Source organism: Pelecanus crispus, chromosome 4 (assembly GCF_030463565.1).
Source record: "Pelecanus crispus isolate bPelCri1 chromosome 4, bPelCri1.pri, whole genome shotgun sequence".
Taxonomy (NCBI): domain Eukaryota; kingdom Metazoa; phylum Chordata; class Aves; order Pelecaniformes; family Pelecanidae; genus Pelecanus; species Pelecanus crispus.
Window position 1 is genome coordinate 3,076,251 of NC_134646.1, and position 26,794 is coordinate 3,103,044.

General features: G+C 45.4%; 1 protein-coding gene across 1 annotated transcript in view; it reads left to right on the plus strand.

The window, feature by feature from the left end:
• FRAS1 (Fraser extracellular matrix complex subunit 1) overlaps positions 1-26,794 on the plus strand; it is a 122,859-nt gene that overhangs the window by 18,542 nt on the left and 77,523 nt on the right. The window contains exons 8-18 of the mRNA XM_075709391.1: positions 87-278; positions 4,482-4,571; positions 6,301-6,448; positions 8,766-8,909; positions 9,227-9,361; positions 17,331-17,474; positions 19,234-19,374; positions 19,811-19,951; positions 20,826-20,999; positions 23,535-23,675; positions 25,886-26,029. Coding sequence (XP_075565506.1) covers positions 87-278; positions 4,482-4,571; positions 6,301-6,448; positions 8,766-8,909; positions 9,227-9,361; positions 17,331-17,474; positions 19,234-19,374; positions 19,811-19,951; positions 20,826-20,999; positions 23,535-23,675; positions 25,886-26,029 — 1,594 coding nt within the window. The remainder of the gene's footprint in view (positions 1-86; positions 279-4,481; positions 4,572-6,300; positions 6,449-8,765; positions 8,910-9,226; positions 9,362-17,330; positions 17,475-19,233; positions 19,375-19,810; positions 19,952-20,825; positions 21,000-23,534; positions 23,676-25,885; positions 26,030-26,794) is intronic.

Sequence of the window (26,794 nt, forward strand, 5' to 3'; positions counted from 1 at the left end):
ACCTCCGATACCCTGGCTGCACGTATCATTGTGGCCGTGCCAACGGGTTCAGACAGTCCTGCTCAATGGTTGCTGATGTTTTGTAGGGGGAGAACAAAGTGCAGCGTCCTGGGAAGTGCTGTGAGGAGTGCGTGTCTTCCAAGGGAAACTGCTTGTACGATGGCACTGTCAGGTACCACAGTGAGATGTGGAATAGTACTCGCTGCGACTTCTGCGTGTGTGATGAAGGGCAAGTCACTTGCCAGGAAGCAGAGTGTGCTAGAGTGGAGTGTGCCAAGGTAAGAAAGGTTTTCTTCTTTCAAAATGTATCTGTCAAGTCTTGTGGTTTTTTTTTTTTTTTTCCCCCCCTCCCTTTTTCTTTTGTCTCAACTGACCTCTTGAGACACTCGGAGAACCTGCCCTTCTCTCGGGGCTTGTTTTGTGCAATTACCTTGAAAACACTTCACAGGAAAAGAGAGTAAGCTTTGGATTTTCTGTGCAAGGTTGACTGCTCAGTGGGCTTGCATTGTGAAGCAAGCCAGTGTGAATCAGTGACTAATTTAACTTGGATTCCCTCCCACGTTGTTGTCTGCCTGCTGTAATGGAGGGTCAGACACCCAGAGGTTTTGGTGACCACCGGCTTTACCAGGAGCTGAAAGCAAGGAGAGACGTAAGGTCAGAGATAGTTAAAAGCTTAAGAAATGGGTTTTTTTATCTTCACTCTGTATGCTACAGGGGGCTTCAGTAAGGTAGTTGGAGATGGAAGTCGGTGTTCCACTTTTCTCCATTTTTTCCATGCCGTTCTTGGCACAGAAGTGAAGCTGGTAAGGTATTTTATTCCCAGAGCTGTTTACTCCAAAACTAAATCCCGCCCCAGGTTATGTTATATTTGCTCTATAGTGGATGTGCAAAATTCATTAGATAGGGTTGAATGCCTCACGCAGACATGCACACACACACAAAAATATGTTTCGAATTGCCTTTTTGCAGTGGGATAAGACTTCTGTGTTGTTTCTCGCTGCATCTGTTTTAATTGGGGGCTAATACCTGCTTTATACCTACTACTCCACAGCGTCAGTGAAGAGAAGGGAAGGAATTGTAGTGGTTTGAGTTCTCTCTCACAGTGGCAATGCTTTTCTGGTGACTGCCTGCGTGCTAAATCTTGAGTGGCGGCACCCTTGTGTTGTGTCTGAAGTCCAGCCAAAATCTGGACATAATGGATTCACTGGATTAGATTGTTTTAAGGAGCATTCCAAAAAGTGAGAATCCATCCATGGGGTCCCAAATGGTGATCATGCAGAGTGGATGTATCTAGGAATAAAAGTGTATGCTTGTTCATCTAAGATTGTGCCCATTAAAGAGCAAAAATGCACTCAGTGTGGGACCCAAACTCTTGTCGCTGGTGTAGTACTGCTGATGATCATCTGACCTTAAATTGCGTGGAGAGATTTTGCTGGGTGCAAAGTCGTGGTTGTTATAAAATCTTGTGCACTTGCATCTGTTTCAGTCAGCTTCCTGCATGCTTATGGCTGTAAATCGGATCATTTACACTAATGATGATGGCATGCTGTCATGGCTCAGTAGGAAGAATTATTTAATATTCATGCTCATATCTTGGGTACTGACAAAGAATCCATTATTCAGAAAAGCCAGGGATATTTTACAGAAAAATAGCTGAAGATATTAACACGTAGGGTTCAAAACTGGCGGGGGGTTCAAAAGCATGCAGCATTATCACTCACACAGCAATTTTTCAAACTCAGGGTCTCAAAGGTAACCACCCATCTAAAAGCCCGAGCATCTAAAAAAGTGATATTATTTGTCAGAGCATGAACCGCTGCAATTTTGAATCAAATGAAACGTGGTTGCTAGGAGGACAGAAGGAGGAAGACAGTGTCCTTTGTTGTAGACAAGAGCTGTGGTCCCACTTGATAGAAGATATTTGCCCAAGGATTTATTATTCTGCATGGCTTCCCTTAAGATAAACTAGTTTCCTCAAGTCATGTTCAGTCATAGTTCATCTCCGTAGTACAAGGTGCGCGTTAGTTAATTACAAGAAAATATTTACTCACAAAGCAAATATAATATTCCCTTTGCTTTTTCCTTTCTGAGATGCAGGTCTGTTTTTGAGACACCTGCATGAATAAATCAGAGCTGATGTGAAGCTAGGAGCATTTGGATTCGTCTCTTCATTAAGGCACTATTAATTTTCTGGTCACATCGTCCTATTTAAAGTGTAATGAGGCCACAGATATGAGCTGCAAATCCTAGATAGCTCAACATAGGATAGCAGCATTACGTGAGGGTAGGGTAGAGGTTTAGCTTATAAACCCTTTCAAACAAACCTGTCCAGCAACTGCCAAATTAAAGTGCTTGTGGTGATTCTGACCTAATCTTCAAAAAGCCATTTTCAGCAGGTTACTGATGAGCTAGGAATACAAGTGATGCGGCACGCTGGGTTACCTGTGGATGTCGAAGTGGATGCGCTCAACCAAAACCACTCAAACTGTGAAAAGCATCAAATAATCCTGCTGGAGCACTTGCCAGCACCCCAGCTAAGTAAGCCCACTTGTGATGGTGATCAGAGGAGGGTGGGTCACGGGTGCTAGCAGGGGATGCTGCAGCCTACCTGAGTAGGCTGGTGATGAAATGTTTCTGCTAGCAGCCCTGCCAGCCCTAGAAACTACGGGATCAGTAAGGCAGGGCTTGCAGGGTGCTGGGTGACTACCAGCAAGCCGCAGAAGTCTTTCTGATATTTAGAAGAAATGGAGCTAGGGGGTTGAGAGTTACGGATGGTGCATGTGGATGTAGGTGTGTACGTGCTTGAGAGAGATTGCATAAAACATTTTTTCTCTTTTCTACCTCCCAGCCCATCACTGCCTTTCAGTGTTCTCAACCAGGAATATGATGAATCTCTCTTCAGCAAAGCCACACGTTATCTCACATAGCCTCTCCCTTTTCTGAGTCTTGGCAGAGCAGCATGGTAGCTTTTTTTTTTCGGCTGGGCGAGCCGTGTTCCGTGTTCTCAGTTTTCCTGTAGTGTTTATGTATGCGGGTGGGGATGTGGGCAGGGACGGGGGTGGGAGAGTTTACAGTACATAGTAGTGACATGAGATCCAACCCCTGCCAATGGCATTTTGAAGTTCTGATTTAAGAGCAAAAATGTATAGAACCAGCAGAGAGAGATTTAGCCTGTGTGTGGTCCTCGATGACTAAGAACCGTACGGTTTCTCCTCTCCTACCCTTTCTCAGAAACACCTAAGGGTTGCCGGCATGTGGCCTGGCTTAGTTGTTCTACCTTGGTGAAACTAGCGGTGACCGGTGCTGTTATTGCCCTATCTATGTCTAAAATATTTCACGTACGCAAATTGGTGAGCGTGCCAGTGTGGCACGGTGAAAAATATCTTGGAGTGACTGCTGGAACGGATGCCCGGTTGGTGTAAATCAGCAAAGCGATTTGGTAAAGTGAATTTTGTGAGCCGTCAGAAGAAAGCAGCAACGTGCTGAAATGGAAACCAGCGCGAGCTGTGTGATTCCGTTGGGTATGTGAGCCCCCCGCAAACATTTAACAAACAGTCATAACTTCGCTGTTTGTCGCAGATCAGCCTGATTGCCAAGTCAGGAATTATGCCCATGAGATTTGGGATGGGTGTTAACACTGACATTTAATGGGCATAGATTAAACGAGTGCTCAGTGCAGATCGGCACCAATTCTGATTTAGTCATTCATTTGTAACTTCTTAATTGTAGTGGGTTCGTATACATATGTCTGTTTTCTGACTAGTATGCGTTACCTTGCCTGTGTTACAGTGTGTGAGGATCTGGTCCAGAAAAGCTACTCGGGTCAGGAAACTGAAGCTGTTTCTTTTGAGCTGTGTCCTGGTTCCCTAGGACAGAGTCTCCCTCTTTTCTAAATATTCAGCTTCTATTTGGGCACGAAAAGTTGTGATGAATTAGGGCACTTTATTCCCTTCTCCTGCTGTAAAATTCTTCTCTTCAAACGGAAGTTATCTAAGTGGATTCTGTGGAGTTGTAACAAAGAACAGGTTTTTTCCTTCTGGGATAGATGGAGCATGTGCTTTGAAATTCCCTTGGGGAAAAAAAGGCAAACATTCAAAATGAAGGTAAGCTTCTATTGCATTGAAATCTTGACGGTGGTCAAGTAAAACCCTAGTGATTAATAATAAAAATATGGCTTTCCTATTGTCTGTAGTTGCAGTGGATTATATTGGGGGGTTCTTTCTCTGCGGGATTTAGGGATGAAGTCATGGCCTTATCGCTGAATTCCCGGGCCTTTTCTGAGGTTTGTTCTGCAACTGCAGTATTCAGTAAGCACATTTTTCAAACTGTACCTACAGAGATGAAGAAGGATAGAGAGAAGATAAGGTGAAATTAGATATTGAAGATTGCATTCCAGGGCAAGAGCTGTTCTGCCTCTGCATTCCACAGTATTTTTGGTGGTGTTGATTCTGTTTGAATTGCTGCAACCTTTCTCTTCACAGGGTGAAGAATTAATTCACTTAGATGGGAAGTGCTGTCCTGAATGTATTTCAAGTAATAGTTACTGTGTTTACAAAGAACATACCAAAGCTGTGAGTATCCTGGTACTTTGGAGCACGTAGTAGTGAGTAGGTTTGGAGTAATTGGCTTTCCCTCTCCAGTTCTGAGAAGGGTATGATTTTCAAGTGTAGCAGAAAAATAATCCATTAATATTTTCTGCAGATTGCTTTTACAATTTACAGAACGCACTTGTTTATAATGTGTGCATCTGCTGCAGAGTTTAAGCTTGCCTTGCTTTCCTTTGTGCGGTATAATCAATCATTTCCTTTTAATATTTAATATACATACTCATAGGTTTCCTGCACATCTCATGGAATTAAAGATGCCTGACTTTAATCCTGCGAAGTAGAGGCTACATGGCTGGGGCAATGTATGGCTTTCTGCATATGTTTCCCACTGATTATAATCTTTACTGCAACAGGAGTCCGTTATTCTACGAATATTTTCAAGGAACTTTCCTTCTGAAGTTAAATAGAAAGGAAACGTTAAGTACCTGGGTTTAAATGTGCCAGTAATGGACTTTTCATTGCTCTGACAGATGAGGAGTGGAGCTAATCGCTGCTATTTGCCAACAGATGTGAGAAATGGGAAGTTTAATACTGTTTGGGGTTTTTTTAACGCTAGTTTAAAAAACCCTTTCCTTCCTCAGATCTCTCTCTGACCCAAGTGAGGTAAAACATATTAAGGTGTCAGGTTTATTCCAGTTTGTGCTGTATCTCTTTTAAGAAGCGAGCTGGCGCAAAAGCTTCACCGGCATTTAAAATGCTTGCGCTCTCTGTTCTGCCTTTCGACTTCCTGACGTGGTGCCAGCAGAGCCTCACTCAGCCCCCGAAGGCAGCTTCGGTGGCCTTTTGAGCAGACCCGGGGGTGCAGATCGCAGGAGGGGAGCAGTGGGTGCAAGGTCTCGCCCCTCTATCGACTGGTAAAAGTAGACGGGTGTCAGGTGCGATGGGCAGTTTTGAAGAAAGCCGGTGATCCCTCTTCATCTCTGTGGTGTCTCAGCCAGTCCTTGGTGATGGAAAACAAGGTAATAGAAGAGAGGAGGAGTGGAAGTAAAATACCGTCAAGGTTAGAAAGAGATTTAAAGTGTGCTAAAAAGGTCATTATGCAAAGACAGAGATTCGGAGAGAGGACCAGCCGAGTTAGCTCAGTTGGTTAGAACACAGTGCTAATAACGCCAAGTTCACAGGTTCAATCCCTGCTCACTGCAGGGGGTTGGGCTCGATGATCTCTCAAGGTCCCTTCCAACCCAAAGCATTCTATGATTCTATGACAGATTACGGGCATCGTAACTGTTCAGATACAGAGCAGATTCAAGCGCTCGTTACCGGGCTGTGAAAAAGAAGTGCACAAGTGAGGCAGCAAAGATTTGGAGACAGGAGAAAACGCTTTGAGTCGGAGAAAATGAAGGGAGGTGACGAAGTAGAAAGGACTTACTGCTAACTGAAAAACTCCCTCTTTTGGAGGGAATGCTGAGAGGGAATGTGTCCAGGCCTTCACGGGCCAAGGACTCTTCTCAGCAGGCGCTTTGCAGGCTGCCTTACTCTGGCAAGGCAAAGAGGGCAGGGGGGTTAATGGTGCAGAGGCACGCAGTCCGCGTCGGCAGGCCTCGGTGCTGAAACGGTCCCAGAAATGTTTAATTCACTACTAGCGCTGATGGAGCCTTGCAATTTACCCAAAGATTTCCGTGCACGGCAAAACCTCTTGGCGCAAAGGCTCTCCTTCGCTACTGATGCCGGCCGTTCGGCGTTTCTTGTGCAGAGCGGAGAGAAATGGGAAGAAGGGCCGTGCGGAGAATGCGAATGCCGGGACGCGGAGGTGACCTGCTTCCGGCGCTCCTGCCCGCCCTGCCCGCCGGGCAGCCTGGCTGTTGAGGCGACGGGGGACTGCTGCCCGCGCTGCGAGCCAGGTACAGACCCAGGGTCCGTCGTGTTCGTACCGCCGCTCATGTCGGGTGGGAGCGCGTGCGTCGCGTACGCCTCGGCACGGGGGTGGTTGTGGCATCCCTGCGGCCCTCGCTTCCCCAGTACCGGTCTGATACCTGTGTTGAATTTTAACTTGTCTTCGGTTTGCAGTTGCTAATTAACTGGCTTCCATAAATTTAATTCGGGTTCTTAGGTTTAGGGCTTCAACCAAAGGCTCCCACTCACTTCCCCTGGTTTAAATGATAGCTTTCTTTTGGCAAAAGAGTTTCTCTTGGGGCTGGTGTTTTGGAAATATTTTGTCTTTTTTCTTTTTCTTCAGCATGAGTTTCATAAGGCAGGGGACTGCTCCTTTCTGAATCCTAACATGGGTTTTGGAGTTTACGAGCTCCTGATTATTTCTTGGATGTGGAAAGAAGAAAGAACCTGCTTACACTGGTGTGCCACAAGCTCACCTGGGGCCGAATGGCTGCCAGTTAATAATTGTTTGGAAAGGTTAGGATAGCCTTAGCTTATATGTTAATTTTCCATATAAATTCATTTTTCTCCAGGATATTGTCATTCTTCTTGATTTACGTTTCACAGTTGGTAGGCCTCAGCTGTGGTTTGCTAATTTTTCATGTTGGTAGCTCTTCTTGTTACATTTGTATAACTTTGGTTTTATCAGAGTGCTCCAGTTAATGTTTTATCTCGGTAAAAAGAAAATAGCTTCACAGTTTAATTATGCTGTCATTTGCAGGAGTGCCTTGGCACATTTGCCATATTAATGTTTTAAAGCTTGTTATTTACTGCATGCTAATGAAAATGCAAAGCGCTACAAGTTGAAAAGGGAGGAAAATGGGTTTTGGACAGTTCAGATAAAATTGTCCTGGATTTTCGATAGAGAACAGCATCTGCACAGGCTCCTAAGCAGGGGACAGATTATAAAGTGCTCTCAGCACCCATCTGTTCTCCTTCTTATCAACAAGTGCCACTGTGTACTGGTTACCCTTGAAAATCTGGCCTCTTCGTTTAGCTTCTGTAACGGTAGCATTTTGGAAAATACAGGCTTTGAAGTCACGGTGTTGGACATACAGAGCCAAACTTGCATTTTTGTGTCCTGAAAGGTGAATGGAAATTTCATTTACTGAAGCCTGCTGTTTTCCCTCTGTCTTTTTCTGTGTTGCATCGGACGGAATGAGAAACAAATGCAAAATCCAGCCCGCGGCAGTTCAATCTGCGAGCCCAGAGCATCGGTCCCTAACGCATCTGCTTCGTTAAAGCCAGTAAAAATTTATTGCTGCTTCTCACAGATGTGCTGGGGGAAGCAGGCAGAGAGGACCGTTCATTCTCAGCCAGTGTAAAGCATCCAGCCCTAAGCATAGCTGTATTTCTATGAAAACGAGCAAGCACTCCCTCCCGCTGAGAACATTTGGGTTGGAGCAGGGGGGATTCTTTTGTACCTAGCGAAAAATTGGCCGTTCTGTACCTCTCCACATAGTCACTTCATTGTCAGACTGGAAGCATGGGGCTGCATATACCTTTGGAAAGTTATTGGAAAGAAACGGATAGAGACAGAGCCTCCTGTTCATTCCTCCTGTTTATCACTGCGGATTCATTGTTATCTTCAACTCTATGTCTTCTGTAGCTCTTGATTCCTGATTCTTTCCTTAGGTACATTTCCCTAATGTTATTTAGTGTAAATGAAGGAGATTTTTCAGCACTGGGATCCTTTTTGCGAACTTGTCAGGACGGAGCAGACAGCTTTTCTTCCAGCAAGCAAAAGTAGCTCAGTAGTAAGGTGGAAGAGGTCCTTCTCTTGGCCTCTGCAGGGAGAGCAGCCGTGCCATTTGCGAAAATACCTGTGGTCAGGGAAGGATTGCTGCCGTGCTGTGACATAAAGCTTTTGACCGGAGGGGATGTGGTCTGCCACCTGTACTCTGACCTGGCATAGACACAGCCTTGATTTAATTGCAGGGTTTGACTGAAGGAAACTCAAATTCAGGTTGTTTTGGACTATTAATTCCTGATGACTTACAGTTTTTACTGCTGAGAAACCATGTGGACAATGAATACCCTTTTTATCAAGAGTCTAGAAAATCTGAGTCTGTGCAATAACTTCTCACGTACTAGAATACAGCAGTATAATATTTAGCCCCTTTCATGCATTCTTGGAAAAACCCGCTCCAAAACTTAACACGCCTTGAACCACCAACAGAAATAAGTAATAAATTTCACTTTGATTTTGGAGTGCGCATTGTTTTGCGCCTTCCTGATTGGAAACACTGCCGATGGTTTTTACTTTATGTCTTTTCTTCGTGCCAGTTGAATGCCACCCAGACTGTTTGACCTGCTCTCAGTCCTTTGATCGCTGTAACGCCTGCCGAGACGCAAGGAGGCAGCTGCAGAATGGGCGCTGTGTGGAGACGTGCGAATCGGGCTTCTACCAGGATGGGGGGACTTGCTTAGGTAATTTCTGCAAGGGGTTATACCCCGTCAGGTGACTGTCTTCTCTGGGGCTTGCTGTGCTTTTGTAGGATCCCACAGGCTTATTGTAAAGAGATTGCCAGGCTTTGTTTGGAAAAGCAGTCGGGCACATACTGAGTAGTAACCACAGGCTTAAGACTTCAGGAGGTTTCAGGTGCAAGCCCCTGAAAAATGCAAATTCTCAAACTCTTTTGCCAAAATGAGGCAAAATTGCCTCCTTTTATCAGAGCAGGGGAGTCTTGCTGCATCAAGACATTTGGGATTAATATATTTTTCTTCCCTATTCTTTCTCTTGGAAGCCTGCAATGAAACATGCTCAGCCTGTACCAATGGGTTTGAGTGCTCCTCGTGCCAGCCATCCCTGCTAATGAAGAACGGGCAGTGCGTGACTTCGTGTGGGAAGGGATACTTTCAGGATCAGCTCCTCTGCACAGGTAACTCAAAGCAAAAAAAGGCTGCAATACTTTGTGATAGCAAAACAGGAGACAAAAGCTACTAGATATACCCTCTGTTGAGGGATCCGCTGTTGACATAGGTGTTAATGTTCACCCTAGAGTAAAGGAAGGAGTGAACAGAGGAACTAAGTCATACAGTGTAAAATTGATTGCTGGTTGGGGAAATAGCCATTAAAATTCCTCAGTGGATCAGTTCTGTTGGTCTAAAACTCTCTGCTTTTGAAGGCTGCGTTTTTTCACCACTGTCCTCTTTCGATTCAGAATTTTCTTTTGGAAATGTGACTGTGGTTTTTGCGGTGTTAAGGGTACAGAGCAGGATGTACGCGCTAATTTTGCTAAGGATATAACACCTTGGGCTGTGCCTGGCAGTCTGATCCGTGGGGGTTTTCTTTGAGTTCAGTGCGGACTAACTGCGGCTGTTAATGCCAGGCCTTTCAGGAGACGTTACTTTGAGGAGCGTAGAAAACTGCTTGGAGGGATGGGGGATTGATAGAACTGAGTAAAGCGCACAGAAAATACTTTTTGGAATTTTTTTTTCCTTTGTTTTGCCATTCGTTCGTTTCATATGGTGCACTCTTCCTGAAAGTTGGTTGGACTAACTGTTCTCAGGAAGCGTATTTACAAAGTGAATTAGTAATTCTATAAAACACTGAGATGTGTCTAAAACCTATATGGTAGGGATTGGAAAGACTGAGAATAAGGTTGTGAAGTTACAGTAGTTTTCTCTGATGGAAATACAGTGCTTTTATGAGCTTCCCCTGCTCCTTTGAAATATTTGTACTTTTCCCAAACTGTAAGGCATCTGCTTTTTCAACATGACAGTTTAATTGTTTTCTCTAAAGTTAACACTTTTCTCCTCTTGATGTTGGCCTTTTTAGAAGGCTTCTAATTATTTCTGCGGCTCTCATTCGGCAAAGGGGTGGAGCACATGCTTAACTTCTTGAACCATCGCTTTCATTTCTTTGGAACTAGCCCTCCTGCTTACATACAGGCTTAGGGCTTTTGGCAGATTTCAGGGGGAAAGCACTTTAGATTCTAAGTCCAGCTTGCTGTTCTGAAGTGGTTTGTCTTGAAGAGCTGACCATTTGTTTCAAGTTTTGAAAGTCTGAAAAACCTCTGTCCTCCAGCAGCAACCATAGACTAGGGCCCCATTGAGCATGTATAAATAGAAAAGAGAGACCCAGCCCAAAAGAATTTGTAGACTTAAGTGTGAAATAATCTTCTTCTTCATTTGGTTTTATTTTGCGATTTCCTTTCCAGCTGCTGCTAGTGTTTTAATTGGCAGTGCCCATGTACTGCCGAAGCGGTAGGGAAAGGCTAATGTTTCATTTTATTACTGGTTTGTAGATTACTGATTGTATAGTCCATCCAAATTTGCAGTCACGCATGCTTGTAGCTGAAAGTTGCTGGGAAAAATTGTTCCTGTTTCCTCAAGGGAATTAAACCAATTTGCTTTAGTTCTGCCTGGCTGCATTTTCTGCATAAAGTCAAGCCAGTGGAGAAAGTCTTAAATTTCAGATACAGTCCATAATTCATTGTCTTTCACTCTTTTTTTCTATCCTCTTTATTTTACAAATCTCTAATCTGATTGTCCAGATGAGCCTTAGACGGTTCAGAAATACTTTTCTCATAATGGTTTTAACATCTGCAATAAGCAGATGTTCCAAAATCACAAAAAGGATGAACTAGACTGTGTTAATTGCTATAGTTCCAGTAAATTCCCTCTTGTGGAATTCACTCCAGACATTAAAAAGACCTATAAGACCAGGTTTCTTAGTCCATCCTATTGTTGAAACACTCTTGTCTGCATTGTAACAAACCACCATCTTTCCTTTTGTTCATGTTTTATAACATCTGGTCTAATTGAATCTATTTTGAATTTTGGAATACAGTTGTTCGATCTCTGCCCTATTTTAATCTTACACCAGGGTTGTTTCCTGCCCCCGTCCTTCCGCCTGCTTCTGTAAAGTATTAAAACCATCAGGAGAAAGTACAGTTGAGACTAAAAGGCGATAGGTTCAGTTATGTAGCAGTGTAATTAAAGATCATCGGTCAGTTTGTATCAGGCTTAGAGCAGAGTGGTAGATGAAGTCTTCCTTGTCAGAAATAGGCTGCGGAAACAGTTAAGAAACACCCCCATCAAAGGCAAAGCAGAGAGAAGCAAAAATAAAAGATGTCAGCCTGGTAGAACAGAAGGGCTCGAAGGACTTGCAGTGTTCAGTGCTCTCACTGCATTTTTCTAACTTAATTATTTATGTTTTCAAGATTATTCAAAAGCCTCGGCAGAACTCAAGCGTTTCTGCTTTGATCTCCCAAAATGTGAGCGCTGAAATGTGTAACTTGACACTAACAGACCCAGCTCACCCTGTAGCAAAGCACTTGGATTTTTATTCACAGCCTGTTGTTTTTCTGCGCCGTATCCCGGCTGCGGAGGATACCTTGAGAATAAATGACTGAACGTGAGTAAGCTGGGCTTGCCCAGCTCCCGGTGAGGAGGGCAGGTTGGAGGTGGTTAATGGTGCCACGCGGCACGGAGCGGTTGAACCTCTCTGTGCTTTCCCAAAGCCAAGCAGTGACTTCTTACTGTGTTCTTGCTGGGATGCCATTTGCGTTAGCCCTCCTGCTGTCATCAAACCTGGGAATGTTATACCTGCGCTGATGCAGGTAAGAGGTGGTTTGGTGAGTGGATCTTTAATTGATTCCCTGACTTCTGGTCAATCATGACAGAACAGAAACATCACTTTGCAGGACCTCTCATCTTCTAAAAGCCTGGTCTCGTGTCACTTCTGTGTGACTCCTACATTACACCCCTGCAACTCCTGAGTAACAGAGCAGAGAAAAAGACCCGTTCGCTCAGGAGCCACTGGAATGCTCTTGCTTTAACCAAGACGACAGACCCTGGAAGTTTTGTCTGTTTTAACACGGATTTTCTGGAAAGACATGTTACTGCAGCTTAACGAATACCGTCACGTCAGCTGTGGCTGAGTAATTGCGCACCCTGTTGCAACTGGAAGGTCAACTGTATTCTTTTGAACATCTTCCCTTCAGCAGCACTGTCTGGTTAAGCTGTGGGGTCTTGCGTATAAGTCCAGTATCCAGACTGAAGGGAGGAAGCAATGCAAAACAGCCCCTACAGATCTGAACTGAACATAGCCAGGAAGGGTGAAAAGAGTTTCCTGCCTATGCAGTCGCTTCTGTTGATTTATTTTCACGCAGCCACTTAGTTGCTGTAGGCAAAGATGTTTTTGCTGACAGTGGCTCATTGAATGCTTCCATTTTTTACCCTGCTTTTTCAGTGGAGTTGGTGGCTGGCTGTTTGGGCGAGAAGCAGCTGTTGAATCTGGCAGGGATCCCGCGCTGAAAGAGCCAAAGCAGGCAGGGTGTGCGTGAATGGGTATAAACACAGGACAGGAATGGGTTGGGGCTGCTGTCCCATCTGCATGAACCCAAGTCCTACATGTTGGCTGTCCATGGCTTCCAACTCCAGCTGCAGTTGTACCGTCTGATGGCAAACAGAGTGGAGATATTGGCTGGGATTTAGTAGCTGCTGGACTTGTGACAAAAAAGGCCTCAAGACATGTGAAAATAAATTGCCTGGTGCCTGTCGCTGCAAGCAGGAGAAGTGAAGGGTTGTATCTGTAGGAGCATGAATCAGGCTCTGTGTGTTTGTCATCTGGAGACTGGCAGCTGATAACTCCTGGAGGCTTTTGCCACCTCGCATACAGAAACGGCTGCATCCGAGGAGTCTGTAGAGCCTGTTCCCGGGGAGGGCTTGCACAGCAGAGCCGGTGACTGGAGCAGTGCATCGGAGCTGAGCCTCTTGCTGCAAGCGTTTTTTTGTTGTTGTTGTTGGCCCACCTGAGGAAATTGTTACCAGTCCTGTACTTGGGAGTCATTTGCACTGCTTCCAAATGCTAAATGTGGCTGTCTTGCTAAAAAATCAGGTTGCATTCTTTCTCCTTCCTTTCTTCCAAACTCTGCTGCTTAGATCCCCTCCCTTTCTGTCCCTTTCTGTCTCAGAGAAGCCATTTGGGCCTGCTCTCTGTCTAATAGCTTGGCATCCAGAGGATCCGTTTCACGTCAGTTTGCCAAATTCACGGCACCTTCTCAGAAGCTCTGATGATCTCTGGTAGGTTGTACTCCATCTTTACTTCTCTCGCTGTAGCCTTTCCATGGCTGAGATACCACAGAGGTCATCCCCCATCTGGGAAGACATGCAATTTTAACGCAACAGCTGCCTCACTAGAAGACTCGAAAGCTGCTGTGATACCCAGGAGTGGATTTGCAGGATCTTTGCCAAGGGCCAGTGAGAGCCAACTGGGAACTGGAGAGAGGGAGTGAAGTAAGATCTTAAACTCCTCCAGCCTGCAGACTGTGCTGGTTTGTACCATTACCTGGCTTGAGTGTAGACATTACAGCTTACCCCACTAGAAGTGTGACACTGGGAGTGCTCTTAGCCCACCCTTCCTTCCTGTCTCACTCCCTTTCTTGGTGGCTGTGTTTAGAGTAACCTTTGTGGCGAGTTTCTTTTGGCAGCAGAGAACGGGGGAGTGGGCTGGGCTGGGCTGGCCTGGTCTGTTTGCTGCTCTGTTAGCCCTATGGCTGTGTGCCGTAGAAAGGCTTAAGAGAGCCAGAGCCAGAAGGGAAGGCGAGCTGGGAGGGGGGTTGTTTGCTCTGCAGTTAGCTGTGGGCAAGGACAGTGGTGGTGGTGACAAAAGCCCAGCAGAACAGCGCTGCGCAGACTGCGGCAGAGAGGCAATACCACTGGGCACCATCTCCAGAGGAGAGCCTGGGATGTGGGTCCAGCCATGCCAAAGACCTTTCCAGCCTGGGTATTGTTTATGGTAGACTTACATCCAGCAAAATGTGTGGCGCTGGCGGGAGGTGAAGACATTATCTTGACCTACACAGAGGGACAGCTTGAGGCAGCTGCTTGAGAGAAGAGCCTGAGGCGAGGATGCGCTCGGGAGCGCTTGGACTAGTGCAGGAAGCACATGGTGCGCGGTGGGAGCCAAAGCGCGTTTGCCCAACTGAGCTGGCTTTCATCAAAAGTGCATTTTTAACACAGCTGTATGCAGGGCTGCCTGCTTAAAAACAGAGTCTGGAGGCCAGGCTGCCAGGAGAGAAAAGTGTCTCTTAGAAAGGAGCAGCATCACCGGAGATGACTTGAGAACTTTTCAAATAACTGGGTATGTTCAGATGTATCAACATATTGAGGCAGGCTAACAGCGAGGGGGTCAAGCTGTGCAGCAGGAAGCCTATAATTAGAGGATCGGAGTCCCAGTGCCCACTCTTTCAAAAAGATGTTGAAAGTTAGAGTGAGCTCAGAGAGGAGAAAAACACTCACGGCTGGAAGGTGAAGTGAGGACATTTCAGTACTTAGGAATTTACAGCATGAACTCATACTCTTCAGTTACCTTTCGAGTGTAGACGTGCCGTGAGAATCATCCAAGCTGGAATGAGATGCAGGTTTTTATCAGCAAGGGAAATTATCGACTGGAGCGGAAAAGTGTGCCCAATCTTTACCTCGGGATGGGGTGTTTGGTATTCATCGTGTTGTGATCCAGCCACAATTAGATGCACTTGATAGCGGTGGTGGCACTTGCCGTAGGAGCCGGGGGGAAGATCCTTTTGGGTGCAGGGTGCCCAGCGTCCTTAGGAAACACTCCTCACATAGGAGTGTTCAGGAGCTAGAAGAGCCACAGCATTCTGGATCAGGGATAAAGTGGGGGGGGGGGGGAGATGCGGGAAGGTGAGAAGGGGGAAAGCAAACAGCTAGTTACAAAGCTATAGAAGAAGATGAGAAAAGGGACAATAAGCAAAGGTAGAAGTGTGGAAAAGGAACATCTGGAACGTCAAAGGCCCATGTGCTGCGCATGAACTCAAATGTCCTGCATCTTAGCCCCCTAAAAATTCCTTTCTCTAATCCCATGCATGTCATGTCACATCTCTGTGTTTCAGTTCCCTACGTGTGAGATGGGGATGATAAGACTTCCCTGCCTTGGGGAGCGGCGAGATCCACTAAGATGGGGTGTTTATCTTATGCTCTGCAGCGTGATTCATATATAAGCACAAACATAAGTGTTCCATCTCATTAATTAACAAACCCAAGAGCAACTATGGCCTCAAGCAGACAGAAGCAGCATAGAAACCATGCAAAACAGGAGTGAGATGGGAGTGGTGGTGATCACTGGTTTGCTGTAAACTTGCTTACGGCTACCTGCATTGCAAACACTTCCACTCTTGCCTGTTATTGGGAAGAGGATGAATTGTCTCTCACTTCGGGGGTTTATTTTGGCAGGAAGGTGTTTGCCTTCGTCGCTGGTCTGTATGTAAATGTGCTCTTAGTTAGGCGGCTGAGCTGCTGCTGTGTCCGCTGGTTCCTGCGTTACACTGAGACTGCTTGCAGATGAGTTTTTCTTGGGTGCTGCAACTTGAGACGTGTTCGTGGATACAGGGCAAATGTCAAAAAAGTTCTGGTTTCTCCCACCTGCCGTGGTCCGGGAGCACAAGCGTATACCTGCCTTATTGTGAAAGAGCAAATTTAAGAACATCTTTGGAACATATTTGGGTGTAATCGAGAAAAAAAAAAAAATCTAATAGCTAAAAGAACGGTAATTTGCACAGTTCCTGCAAGCGCTGGTAGCACAGGATTTAACATGAGTCTGCATCGCAGATTTCATAGACAGTAACCACAGTGGGCTGAATTTCTCCCACAGCTGAACTTGTACAGTTTCCAATAAGGCGGCTCGTTCAACAGCTGGTTTGTGAGGCAGAATTGATCTCCATACAGTTACGAGTTTAATTGTAAGACATCATCACGCTCGAGGATCACGCCGTTCTGCCTGTGTGTTCCTCTACCCAGCTGCCACAGAGAGGGCATTTATACCGCCTGCATTGCAGGAATGTGATGTACTTCAGGAATATCTGAAACATTACTGTGTCCCAACCATGATACGTGGCTCACCCAGAGAGAAAAGGAGCTGGCATCTCAACTCAGTGAGGGAATGCCCCTTCTCTTCTGCTGGCAATGTCATAGAATCACAGAATTGTTTAGGTTGGAAAAGACCTTTAAGATCATCGAGTCCAACCGTTGACCGAACACTGCCAAGTCCACCACTAAACCATGTCCCTAAGCACCACATCTACACATCTTTTAAATACCTCCAGAGATGGAGGTATATCTCCAGCCACTTGCTGGTGGCTGGAGGAGTTTGCTGCCGTTGGTGGGTGGGGAAGAAATCTTTAAAATAGTCAAGGAAAAGCTACGCCGTGCCCGCTGTACTGGACCTGGAACCCGCTGCCCACCTTTCCCCAGGAATTACTCAATCTGAGCGTGTGAGGATTTCTGCCCTGCCCGGCTAGATCGGCCAACAGCCAAAAGTCAGTTTCTTCTGCGCCGGTGCAGAGTCCTAGAAGGGTGGAAGGAGTTGTTTCTAGAAGTAGGCTGTCTTGGTTTTAATTTTGCAGGATCTTGATTGCAGCCCTGCAGTCTTAGTTCTGTGTTTGTACACGGAGCTGTGTTAATGTCAGTAGTCGCTGCAAGGATCTCACTGCAGATCCGTCTTGAAGTAGCATGTGTGGGATCCCTTCCCGCTTCCCTTTGTGCTTGTACAGCCCCTAGCACCAGGATGAAGAGGACTTCGCAGTGTTACCAAGACCCCTCCTAGTCTGATTGACAGCTACAGACGCTGCTCTGATGCGTACTGCGTGTCACATTGCACATACAAAATGAAGCTGTAAATTGTACCCCTGACATGGCTTGGATGACAGATACTAACGTAGGAAGAGCAGTGGTTTTTTGTTTTCTTCTCCTTTTCTGAAGCAGTGAATGCCTGTGAATTTAAGGAACAAACCAGCAAAAATAGTGAATTACTGCAAACTCTTCATTTTAAAGAGGCGATTGGAAGTTGATTGTTTGTTAATCCTGCACCTTTCTTTCCTGCAGCTTGTCACGAGTCCTGTTCCGCATGCTGGGGTGCTGCTGAGAACAACTGTTTGTCCTGCAAAGACACGTCACGCGTGCTAAAAGCAGGGCTCTGCGTGGCCAGCTGCGGACAGGGATTTTATACAAAGGATGGAGTCTGCAGTGGTAAATACCTTTTTTCTTCCTTCAGTTGCAAGAAGTCTGAGAAATGCTCTGCAAAAAAGGAATCAATATTTCATTTCGCCGAGCAACAGCTGTGGTTTTATTCATGTCTAAGAAGCCAGATGCACCTTGTGCATACATATCGGATGAGGAAGGCTGCTGTTTGTTTGTAAGATTGTTAATTCATTTAAGCTAATCAGATGCTGAAAGGTTTAAGGTTTTTCCCCTCACTGAACAGCTTGAAAGCCTAACTGAGTTGTTTCTGAGGGCTTGACAAATCCATTTGTCTGCGGAAAGAAAAATGGCCTTTGCCAGCAGGTTTCTGTAAATTTGATTATAATTCAGCATCACAGCAACTAATACCTGCACAACAGATGAGACTTGCGAGCTGGCAAGGTTTGCTGAGAAAAGGGGAGGAGGTGGCTGGAGGAAATTAAAAGACCTAAGTCAAACAGATCATGAAGGGGAAAAAAAATCTCAAATAAATAAAGAATCTAAAATTTGCCACAACCATTCAGGTCAAGTCTGGATTTCTGCTGACAGCCGCCTCCGGCTGTTTTGAAGGACTGTCCAGCATAGTCAGTAGAAATGACGCAGGGGTTGTCTGTCTTCATGCAGGTCTGTCTGAGCCACAGCTAGCTAGAGAGGCCTTAAAACCTGGAGCGTGTTGACAAAATTGTTGCTATTCTGGCCACTGGATGAATTTCACTTTGACCAGGTTCCCCTTCAGTTTGGTTGATGTCTATACCAGTAAATTTTACTCACCTGTGTTTTGAAGTGTGCGGGCTTGAAATCTCCTGTCTGTAGCTGAAAATCGTTTAAGCTCAAAAGGAAATTTTACCTTAGATGTGGCTTGGCCATAATTGTGATTTTCATTGCCAGTGAGTTCTCAAAACTGCATAGCTCTTCCTCAGGACCTCCAGGATTCAGGCCTTTCATCTTCTACCAAAAACATGCATTTTGATACCCAGCTGGAGAGCTGCAAGCTGGTTTAAAGGGAGGCTGTCTGACTGGTGAAAAGAAACAAAAATTGGTTAAGTGCAAAATGCTTGGCCCTTCTGAATATACAGCAGCAGCAGTGCTACTGACTTAGGGAAGCCAGAGTTTCATAGTGCTCTTAGACAACAGGTCAGTTAACTTCAGAACTGAGTGCCTGGGAGAATGCAGACCGCAGGAATTGATAAGAAACGTTGTCATGTTTGATTTTAGATGCATTTTCACACTTAAAACTTTGACTTGAAGAAAAGGGGGAGGGAGGGAAATTAGAATTTTTTTGATCAACTTTTCCTCCATCTTTTACTTCCTGAACAGTCTGGTAACTCATGCTTGTTGGACAAAGATATGTAAAGATTAACGAGATGGATTTCATGCGTGAAATTGTTCAGAATGGTGCTCCCTGTTCACAGACTGTTGGTGAACAGGAAAAACGTACTACGTTATCTGGAGGGGGTTGTGTCAGGAGCGGAGGGAGTGCTGGTGTAGACCCATTTCTGGTATTTGCACTTACTCAGAGTCCAAATGGGATACAGGTCAGTGAATACCTGTCTGCACTCGCGCGTCTGCATCCGTGAATGTCACTACTTATTCCAGGGAAGTGCGAAAGGCTGCTTGTGCTGGAGAGGAACGTTAAAAATGCCTTTCTGACAAAGAAAGGACAAGGCATGGGTTGGCTCACTTCATTTTATCTGTGTGGCCAGGTTGATGGCTCTGTCGTCCTTTGCTTATTGAGTGCGTTTCATTAACGAGCCGTCCTCTTTGGCAGCCTGTGACCAGTTCTGTGAAACATGCTATTCAGACCAAGCCAGGTGCTTGAGCTGTGCTTCAGATAAGTTGTTACATGATGGGAAGTGCATTTCAGAGTGCCCGGACGGATATTTCCCAACTAGCAATGGAAGATGCAGAGGTAAGAGGCGTATTTGCGTGACCTTTTCTAAAGCTCTCAAGGCACCCTCCACACGTTGTCGTTTTTTCCCCAGATGTTTACCTGTCGGGAGGGAACGTTAAGAGCACAGAAGCGCGAGCGGGGACAGGGAATTTGGTTTTTTTTTTTTTTGTTTTCTTCGGTTCAGTTGTGATAGCTTGTTTTAAATAACCTCTTTGCCTTGCGAAGCATATTAAGACATGCTGAGATACATATTCAAAACACTGTGCGAGTGAGAGTTATTACTGCTAGTAGTTATTAATACACGTACGCTTCTGCTCTCATTAGTTCACACAGCTGAATATCGTGTCAGCTGGGAGTTTTCATTGTTGGCTGGAGGAGGCTGTAGTCAGCAACACCACTGGCAAGGAGAAAAAAAAGGGGTATTTCAGTTCTGTGTGCTCTGTTTCTTTATCAGCTTGTCACGATTCGTGCTCCACATGCGAGGGACCTCTGGCCACTCACTGCACCTCGTGTTCCTTTCCTCTGGCATTGCGCCGGGGCCAGTGCCTGCAGGGCTGCGGAGAGGGTTTTTACCAGGATCACACCGTCTGCAAGGGTAAGCTATGCACTTGGAGTAAGTTCCCCAGCTGCTGTAAACCAGTGTATCTGTACTGGCTTTGGTCAGGCTGTGCTCGGAGTACGCAGCTCCGATGCTGATCCTTTATTCTATGCTGAACTGGTCAGTGAGTAATTCCTGTCTTTGCCTGCTGATTGTTTTCTACTGTGAGAAAAAGCAAATTTTCTCAAATACTTTCTGCATTCACACCCCCAGGATTTAGTGATCTTGGGGGGACCTCTTTTTGCCTCTATGCTGTTGAAATAAAGGTACATTGCTTCCAGGTTTTTCTTGACATGAGTTAAGAGGTGGATGAAATTCTACACACACCTAGTAGATTTGCTGAGACTGAGGTCATTTTTGCAGCAATGGAAAACCTGAAAATTTGGAAGATGAATTTGTGCTTCCTATGAGCCCTTTGGACTGTCATTTCTTGCTATCTCTCCTAGCGAGATTGTGTTCACCGTTGCGGTTCCAGAAATTAAAGGAAAATTGACTGCCTGTGGCACAGTACTGCAGTTTTTTCCCCAACGTTATTTGTTCGTCAACTTTATTCAAGAAAAGAGCTGTTATTTGAGGGTGGGGGGGAAAGATGTCAAAGTATTTGACAAATACAAAATACAGCACCCCATCTGTTTATGGAACAGTTTTCTTAGCTTGTGAGTTGCTGCAAAGTGTACGCTCTTTGCTAGCTCTTTGCTAGCACCACTGCCTACAGCAATACGAAACTGGAAAGAGGGATGAACAAGAGGGCCCAAACCAGTGTTTTCTCCCCTTTCTCTCTCACGTTTAGGCCCAGGCTGTTGGGCCTTGTCCTTCTCTGTGAGAAAGCTGTCCCCAGAGCTGCGGCTCTAACTGCTCCCTTGTTGCACAGGTTGTCACCCGTCCTGCCGCACCTGCGTCGGCCCGGGGGCCTCTAGTTGCCTGCAGTGCAGGGTGCCAGAGGACGTACTGCAGCCTCACCGGCCCGTGGAAGGAGCTGTACGTGTCCTTTGCCTCTCTCACTGCCAATCCCAGTTCTACATGGATAGCGCAGGAGTCTGCAAACGTGAGTAGAGGATGGGAACAGCCGTTCGAAGCCTTCGGCGCAGGGCTGCACTGGGTTTTAGGGGTTCGGGGTGATCTTGTACAATGTTTGATTTTTACATGCTTTCAGCTCCTGTGTTTGCCTTGTGACAGTCATGAGTGTTTAAAATCAGTAACTTTCAGGACGGCATATACTTGTACTTTTGAAGGAAAATACACCCTACATAAAATTTGTGACTAAAGCATTCAGGTAGTTTTTTTAAAACGACTGTGTTCAAGTCTGCACAGCTTAGCTTTCTTTTCATTGAAGTTGAGAATGTGATTTTTACCATTGACTTATTTTGAAGCAGGATCAATCCTTAAATCCTTTTCAGAAAAGACTGAGCTGTCTCCTTATTAGCCCTTGGAGCAGGTCAAGACATCCCACAGCAGTCTTTTCTTTTGGGGAAGCTCTTCTGATACATGCCCTGCAGCCCACATGCCATCATTGCTCCTGAAATACCGAGTAGGAGGCATTTCCATGAAGGCTGGAGTTTGGAAAAGAGGCTAGCGTGGTATGCGTTGGGGATACATGCGGTTTCCCACCGCTTTGAGAGAAAACTGTTGCGGACTTCAGCGAAGAATGTTTACTAGGTGGATCAGCAAGCCAGCCTGGCTGGCTGGACAGAGCTTGTGGCAGCTGGTGTGGATGTCTGTACAACAAATATATTGCGGTATCTTGACAATAATGCAGGCAGAAGCAGGCTGAGAGGTCAGGCTGAACGCCTTGTGCCAACACAGCCCACCCTTAGCCTAAGAGAAATGATACTTTCGGAAATGGCAGTGACTTCCCTGTGTGAAAAGACCAGTGACAGAGTGTTACTACAGAGTAAAGTAGTAGTAATAACAATTGCAACAATGCTACTGATGGCTGTTTCTTCCTGTTGAAAAAACATTTTCTAAAAGCGGACATAATTTGAAATCCATTTATTTTGATTTTATCTCTTCATCTCAGCTTGGTGGAAAGAGTCTGTACAAGCTCATTTTTTTGCCTTAGGGGATCTTAAAAAGGGAAGAAGTGGCTTTTTTTTTGGTGGAATGATTCTGTCTTTAACAGTGACTTACACAGACCATAAAGTGTCCAGTGTTTTGGACTGGTTCCTGATGGCATTAGTGTAGAGCCTCCAATCCACGCAGTGGCCATTCCTGGGCAAGTAATGAGTTTTCTTGGCTGAGTGCAGGTTACGGTATAGAAAACTGAGTGAATAAATCCGTATACCGCTGCCTCAAATGGGTGAACGGACCTGTACAAACAGGCCTGAGCAGAGTTCAGTGACAGTGCTGAATTATGTCATTGGGCAAGAATGCCGGCACAGCCCTTCATGTTATTAGCTCTGCTGTATTAGTAATGGCATTAGCATAGTAGTTTGATTTATTGCAGAAAGGTGTGAAGATTCAAGATCTCAAACTTTGAGCTACCCCCGTAAAATACTCGTGCAATGTTTGTAGATGCACCTTTTTGAAAAAGTAAACCGACAGCAGACGTGTACCACGCCTGCGTTATCAGTGCAGAACAGAAGCACGTTCATACGTAGGTTAAAATGCTGGTTTTGAAGGTTTTATCTGTGTGGTTGTGAATTTCTCACCAAACCACAGAAATATCTATATCTATATTTTTCTAATGCTTGAGATTTGAGTCACTTGAGCCAAAGATAGCCCTGCAGACATTGCATTTGCGATGAGGATCCCCGACTTCTCTCTCTCTGGCAGACAGCTAAGCGTACTTGTATAAATCATTTCATTTCATTTCATTTCTTCTCTCCAGCCCTGTGTCTGTCTTGTCTCCCTGGAGGGCAGGAAGTCTCTTTGTCTTCAACGGAGACTCGCACAGTGGAACCTGTGGCCTCGAGTCACTGCTCTAATAAACACTTGGTTTTTAACTAATGAGTTTATATATTTATTTAATCAGATTACTTAAAGATGGCTTGTTTTAGTAAACAAGCTTCACCAGTAAAGGTGAAGTCGTCTTAACTTTTTAATTGCACTCTTTTCGTTCTCGCTGAATCATCCTTGTAATGGGCGTTCAGTTCCCTAACTGTAAAGCCAGGTGGCCAGCCCGTCTCTATGTGTATTTGCTCTTACTGCTCCAGAATGGCTGATGATAACCATGAAGTGATGCTGGATAGAAAATCCTTCCTGGAGTAACAGTAGGGTGATAGCAAAAGATGATTTCAGAATCTGTTAAGTTTGCAGAACCCCAGAGCTCTTATAGGGAGGAGAACAGTATTACACGGCGTTGTGCATCTCGGCTTTCCATTTCCATAATGAATTGTGTGGGTGCAAAAAAAGATTAAATATGCAGCTATCTGTGGTTGCTCCTTATCTTCAAGAATTGTGCTACACAGCCTTTGTACTCCTGCCCTTTCTGCCTTTCACAAGCAGAGAATTGTGCAAAGGAAATTCCTTCCTGTCATCACTGGGGAGAAAGCAATCTAGCCGTACTCTAGGATGGTAACAACCAAGATAAGCTAGCACTAATTTGGTGCTTTCTGTCTTCTTGTTTTTCCCTTCCCTGCAGAGTGCCACTCCTCCTGCGCAGGCTGCGTGGGGAACGCTTCTCAGGACTGTACGGCTTGTCTGTCTTCCCACGTCCTGCTCGAAGGCAGATGCCTCTCGGAGTGCCCAGAGGGGCTGTTCAGCCACCAAGATCGCTGCTACTGTGAGTGCATCGGGCAGGCACCTGCAGCTTACACTGCTGAATTTCATTGCATGCACATTTCGTAATGTATTTCTCGATGTAATTAGAGATGCTGTCGAATTTATATGAGGCTGTTTAAGTATTTTCAGGGGAGAATAGGGTAGTCCAATTTCAGGAAATGGAATCGTGAGAGGGGCGTACACGTTGAATCATAAATAGTAATCAGTTTTGTTGCTCTGGACTGTTTCCCTGAAGATATTTTGCGTTTCATTTCGGTAGGCTTGGATGACGTTCTTAGCCAGGGCGCTGTGGCAGAAGAGGTCTTTACTGGACAACACTGAAGCATGGGCTGCTTTTATTAGGCTAGATAAGCATATTGTCCGTATGAATTAGCTTTATTTTTAATCCACTGCTGGCTCTAGGGCTGGGTTTAGAAGGAAGGAATTCTGCAGATACAGGAGAAAAGCCATTTACATCTATGACTCTGCCTGCTCAGTAGCGGGGACACCATTATTTCTTTGTGTCTCAGCCTTGCCCACCAGTCAGCCAGCGGCCTTCGTTCAGCTTGTTCGATCTCATCTAAGCAGATGACTGTGACTACTGACCTTCTGAGTGACTGCAAGGATTCAATCCTGCTTGCCACTTGCGGAAAATGGTGGCCTCTGGGGTATGCCGTTCATTATGAGCTGCTAAGTACAATGGGGGAGGAAATGCAGGCCTTTGAAATCTGATTAGTCCCTTCAAGGTCATCTGAAAGCTGTCTGTTGTTTTCAAAGAGATTCATTGGGTCAGACATCCATGTATCTTCTGGTGGTAGCAGCAACTTCCTGGTCGCTTCCCTGGGAGGCCTCAAGTTTAGAGAGAGAAACCTCTTCTAAAGTCCACTGATCTATTTATTCATCCAAGGAACAACTCTATACATATACTTATTTGGCAGGCCATTGTAAAGATTCCTCAACTTTGAGGTTGTGCACTGCCACCTTAGAGCTGAGGTGACTGCTGAATGCTGCGTTATGCAGTTTCAGGCTTATGTAAATGTCTTGGAAACAAAATCTCAGCGTCAGGAAAGTGGCGTCTTTCTGTATGCCGCCAGCCTAGATCTCCTGCAGTTTTTGAACAGCGAAGCTCAGTTAGTAGAGGTGTGTCTAGAAAATTGATTCTTCCTTTTGAACACTGGATTCCTGGGCATGATTTCTGAGGAGCTGAGAAGGCGCTGGGACACGATGCGTTAGGTCTTAAACACTGGAGCCTTACGCTGTGGCAGCTGCGAAACCCCCGGCTTCCATGTGGGGAGCGAGCAATTGTATGTAGCCTGGGGGAGTCCTGAGGTGGGAGATTTTTGAAGTTGTGTGCTTTTATTTATAGAAGAGCTTAAAAAGTAGTTTCTAAGGATTTTTTACAGATCATTAGACTTAATATTTCTATCTCCCTCAGCTCTAGCTTGGAAATCATGGAAATACAGCATCTGTCTTTAAAGGTGGAAAGACACAAAAGCAGTCTGAGTGAAATATTTTTGAGCAATCTTAACCACTCTCTCTGCAATCTTTTTGTTGAGCTTTTAGCAGACACAATAGCTAGTGAGCTGGCATGGCATTCAGGTTTTGTAGGTTTCTGTTTAGGAGGGCTCTGGGCAGAAATCATTCCTGGATTTTCCACTCGTGAATATCAAACTCGTGCTGCTATGATGCTCATACAATCTCAAGATGTTTAATTTATCTCCCCTGTGCATCCCGCTCTCTTTCTTACGTGCACAAACATATGCTGGAGGGAGGAATAAAAGGGCCAATCTCTTTATATTTTAGATTTTGTATAGATCTATACCTTCGTTAATGCAGAGAGCAACTCACGTTTTTAAAGTGACAACTCATTTCTCATGTCGTTTATTCAAAACGAGGATGTAAGAGCCTTCCAAACCACAACTCTGCAGTCACTGAAGCTATTAGATCATTTTATGTCCATGTTTATGCCCATGTTAAGTGTTCAAAAAACGGGTAGATGTGGCACTTCGGGACATGGTTTAGTCTAGTCTACCCTTGATTGGTTTAGAGTAGACTTGGTAGTGTAGGTTAATGGTTGGACTGGATGATCTTAAAGGTCTTTTCCAACCTAAACGATTCTGTGATTCTGTGATTTTGTAAGACTAAGTGATTATTATAGGGTTTCTGGGGAGGGGAGAGTGTAAGGCGTACTATAGCCAGAGCATAACAACAAGTGTTGTTTTTCTTATCCAGCCTGTCATCCATCCTGCAAGACGTGCCGTGGCCCTTCTGAGTTGGAGTGCTTAACCTGCCATCCCCATGCGACTCTAGCTAGTGGAAAGTGCAGGACTACCTGCAAGGAAGAGCAGTATCTCAACCTGGTGGGATATTGTGTCGGTAAGTAAGAGGAGATGGCGTGGGTCGTATAGCGTGATGATCTTTCTGTGGCATTAACCAGCTACTTGAGCACACACCGTGAAGAAATCAGAATGCCCTGTTATGAGTAAAATGGCACACAGATGAAAATGCCATGAGGAAACTCTCCGGTGTGCATAGTATATAGCACAGCCGCTTGCCACTCCTGCTATACATATCTTCGCTAGAGCTGCATGAAGTCAATTGCAAATTGTGTAAGGCAGGTAGTACAGAGAGGTAGATGAGGCTTTCCTTTGCCAGGCTTGCTGCTGCACGCTTTGGTGCGAAGACTTGAGATCATACATATGGACCAGTGTGTCTGGCAGTCGTCAGAGCATTCATATACTTATTAATATCATAGTGAGCATGGTCTTAACAGTGGGATGGGCTGCAGCTCTGCTCTGTTGAGTGGTGATGTGCTTGCCTTTGCCAGACCAAGCGCTTGTCTGGGCTTTACAGCATACTGCCTGTCACTGTAGAGCCAAGCCTGGGGGACCCAGAGCCAGGAAAGCTGCTTAGGTCCTGCACAGAGCTTCAGTAAAGTGAGTTAAGGAAACATTTGTGATTCAGAGAAGCAGATTGTGGGGCCCTAAAGAAAAATTGGCACAGCTAGCGTTGCTGCGTACATTTTTGGGAAGTAATAGGATTTCTGTATAGGGGTTATGCTTTGTGGGTGCTCCGTGCCTGCACGGCGTCAGAAGCCGCCGATTGCATTTATCTCTTTAAAAAGAAAAATCGCTTTTAATC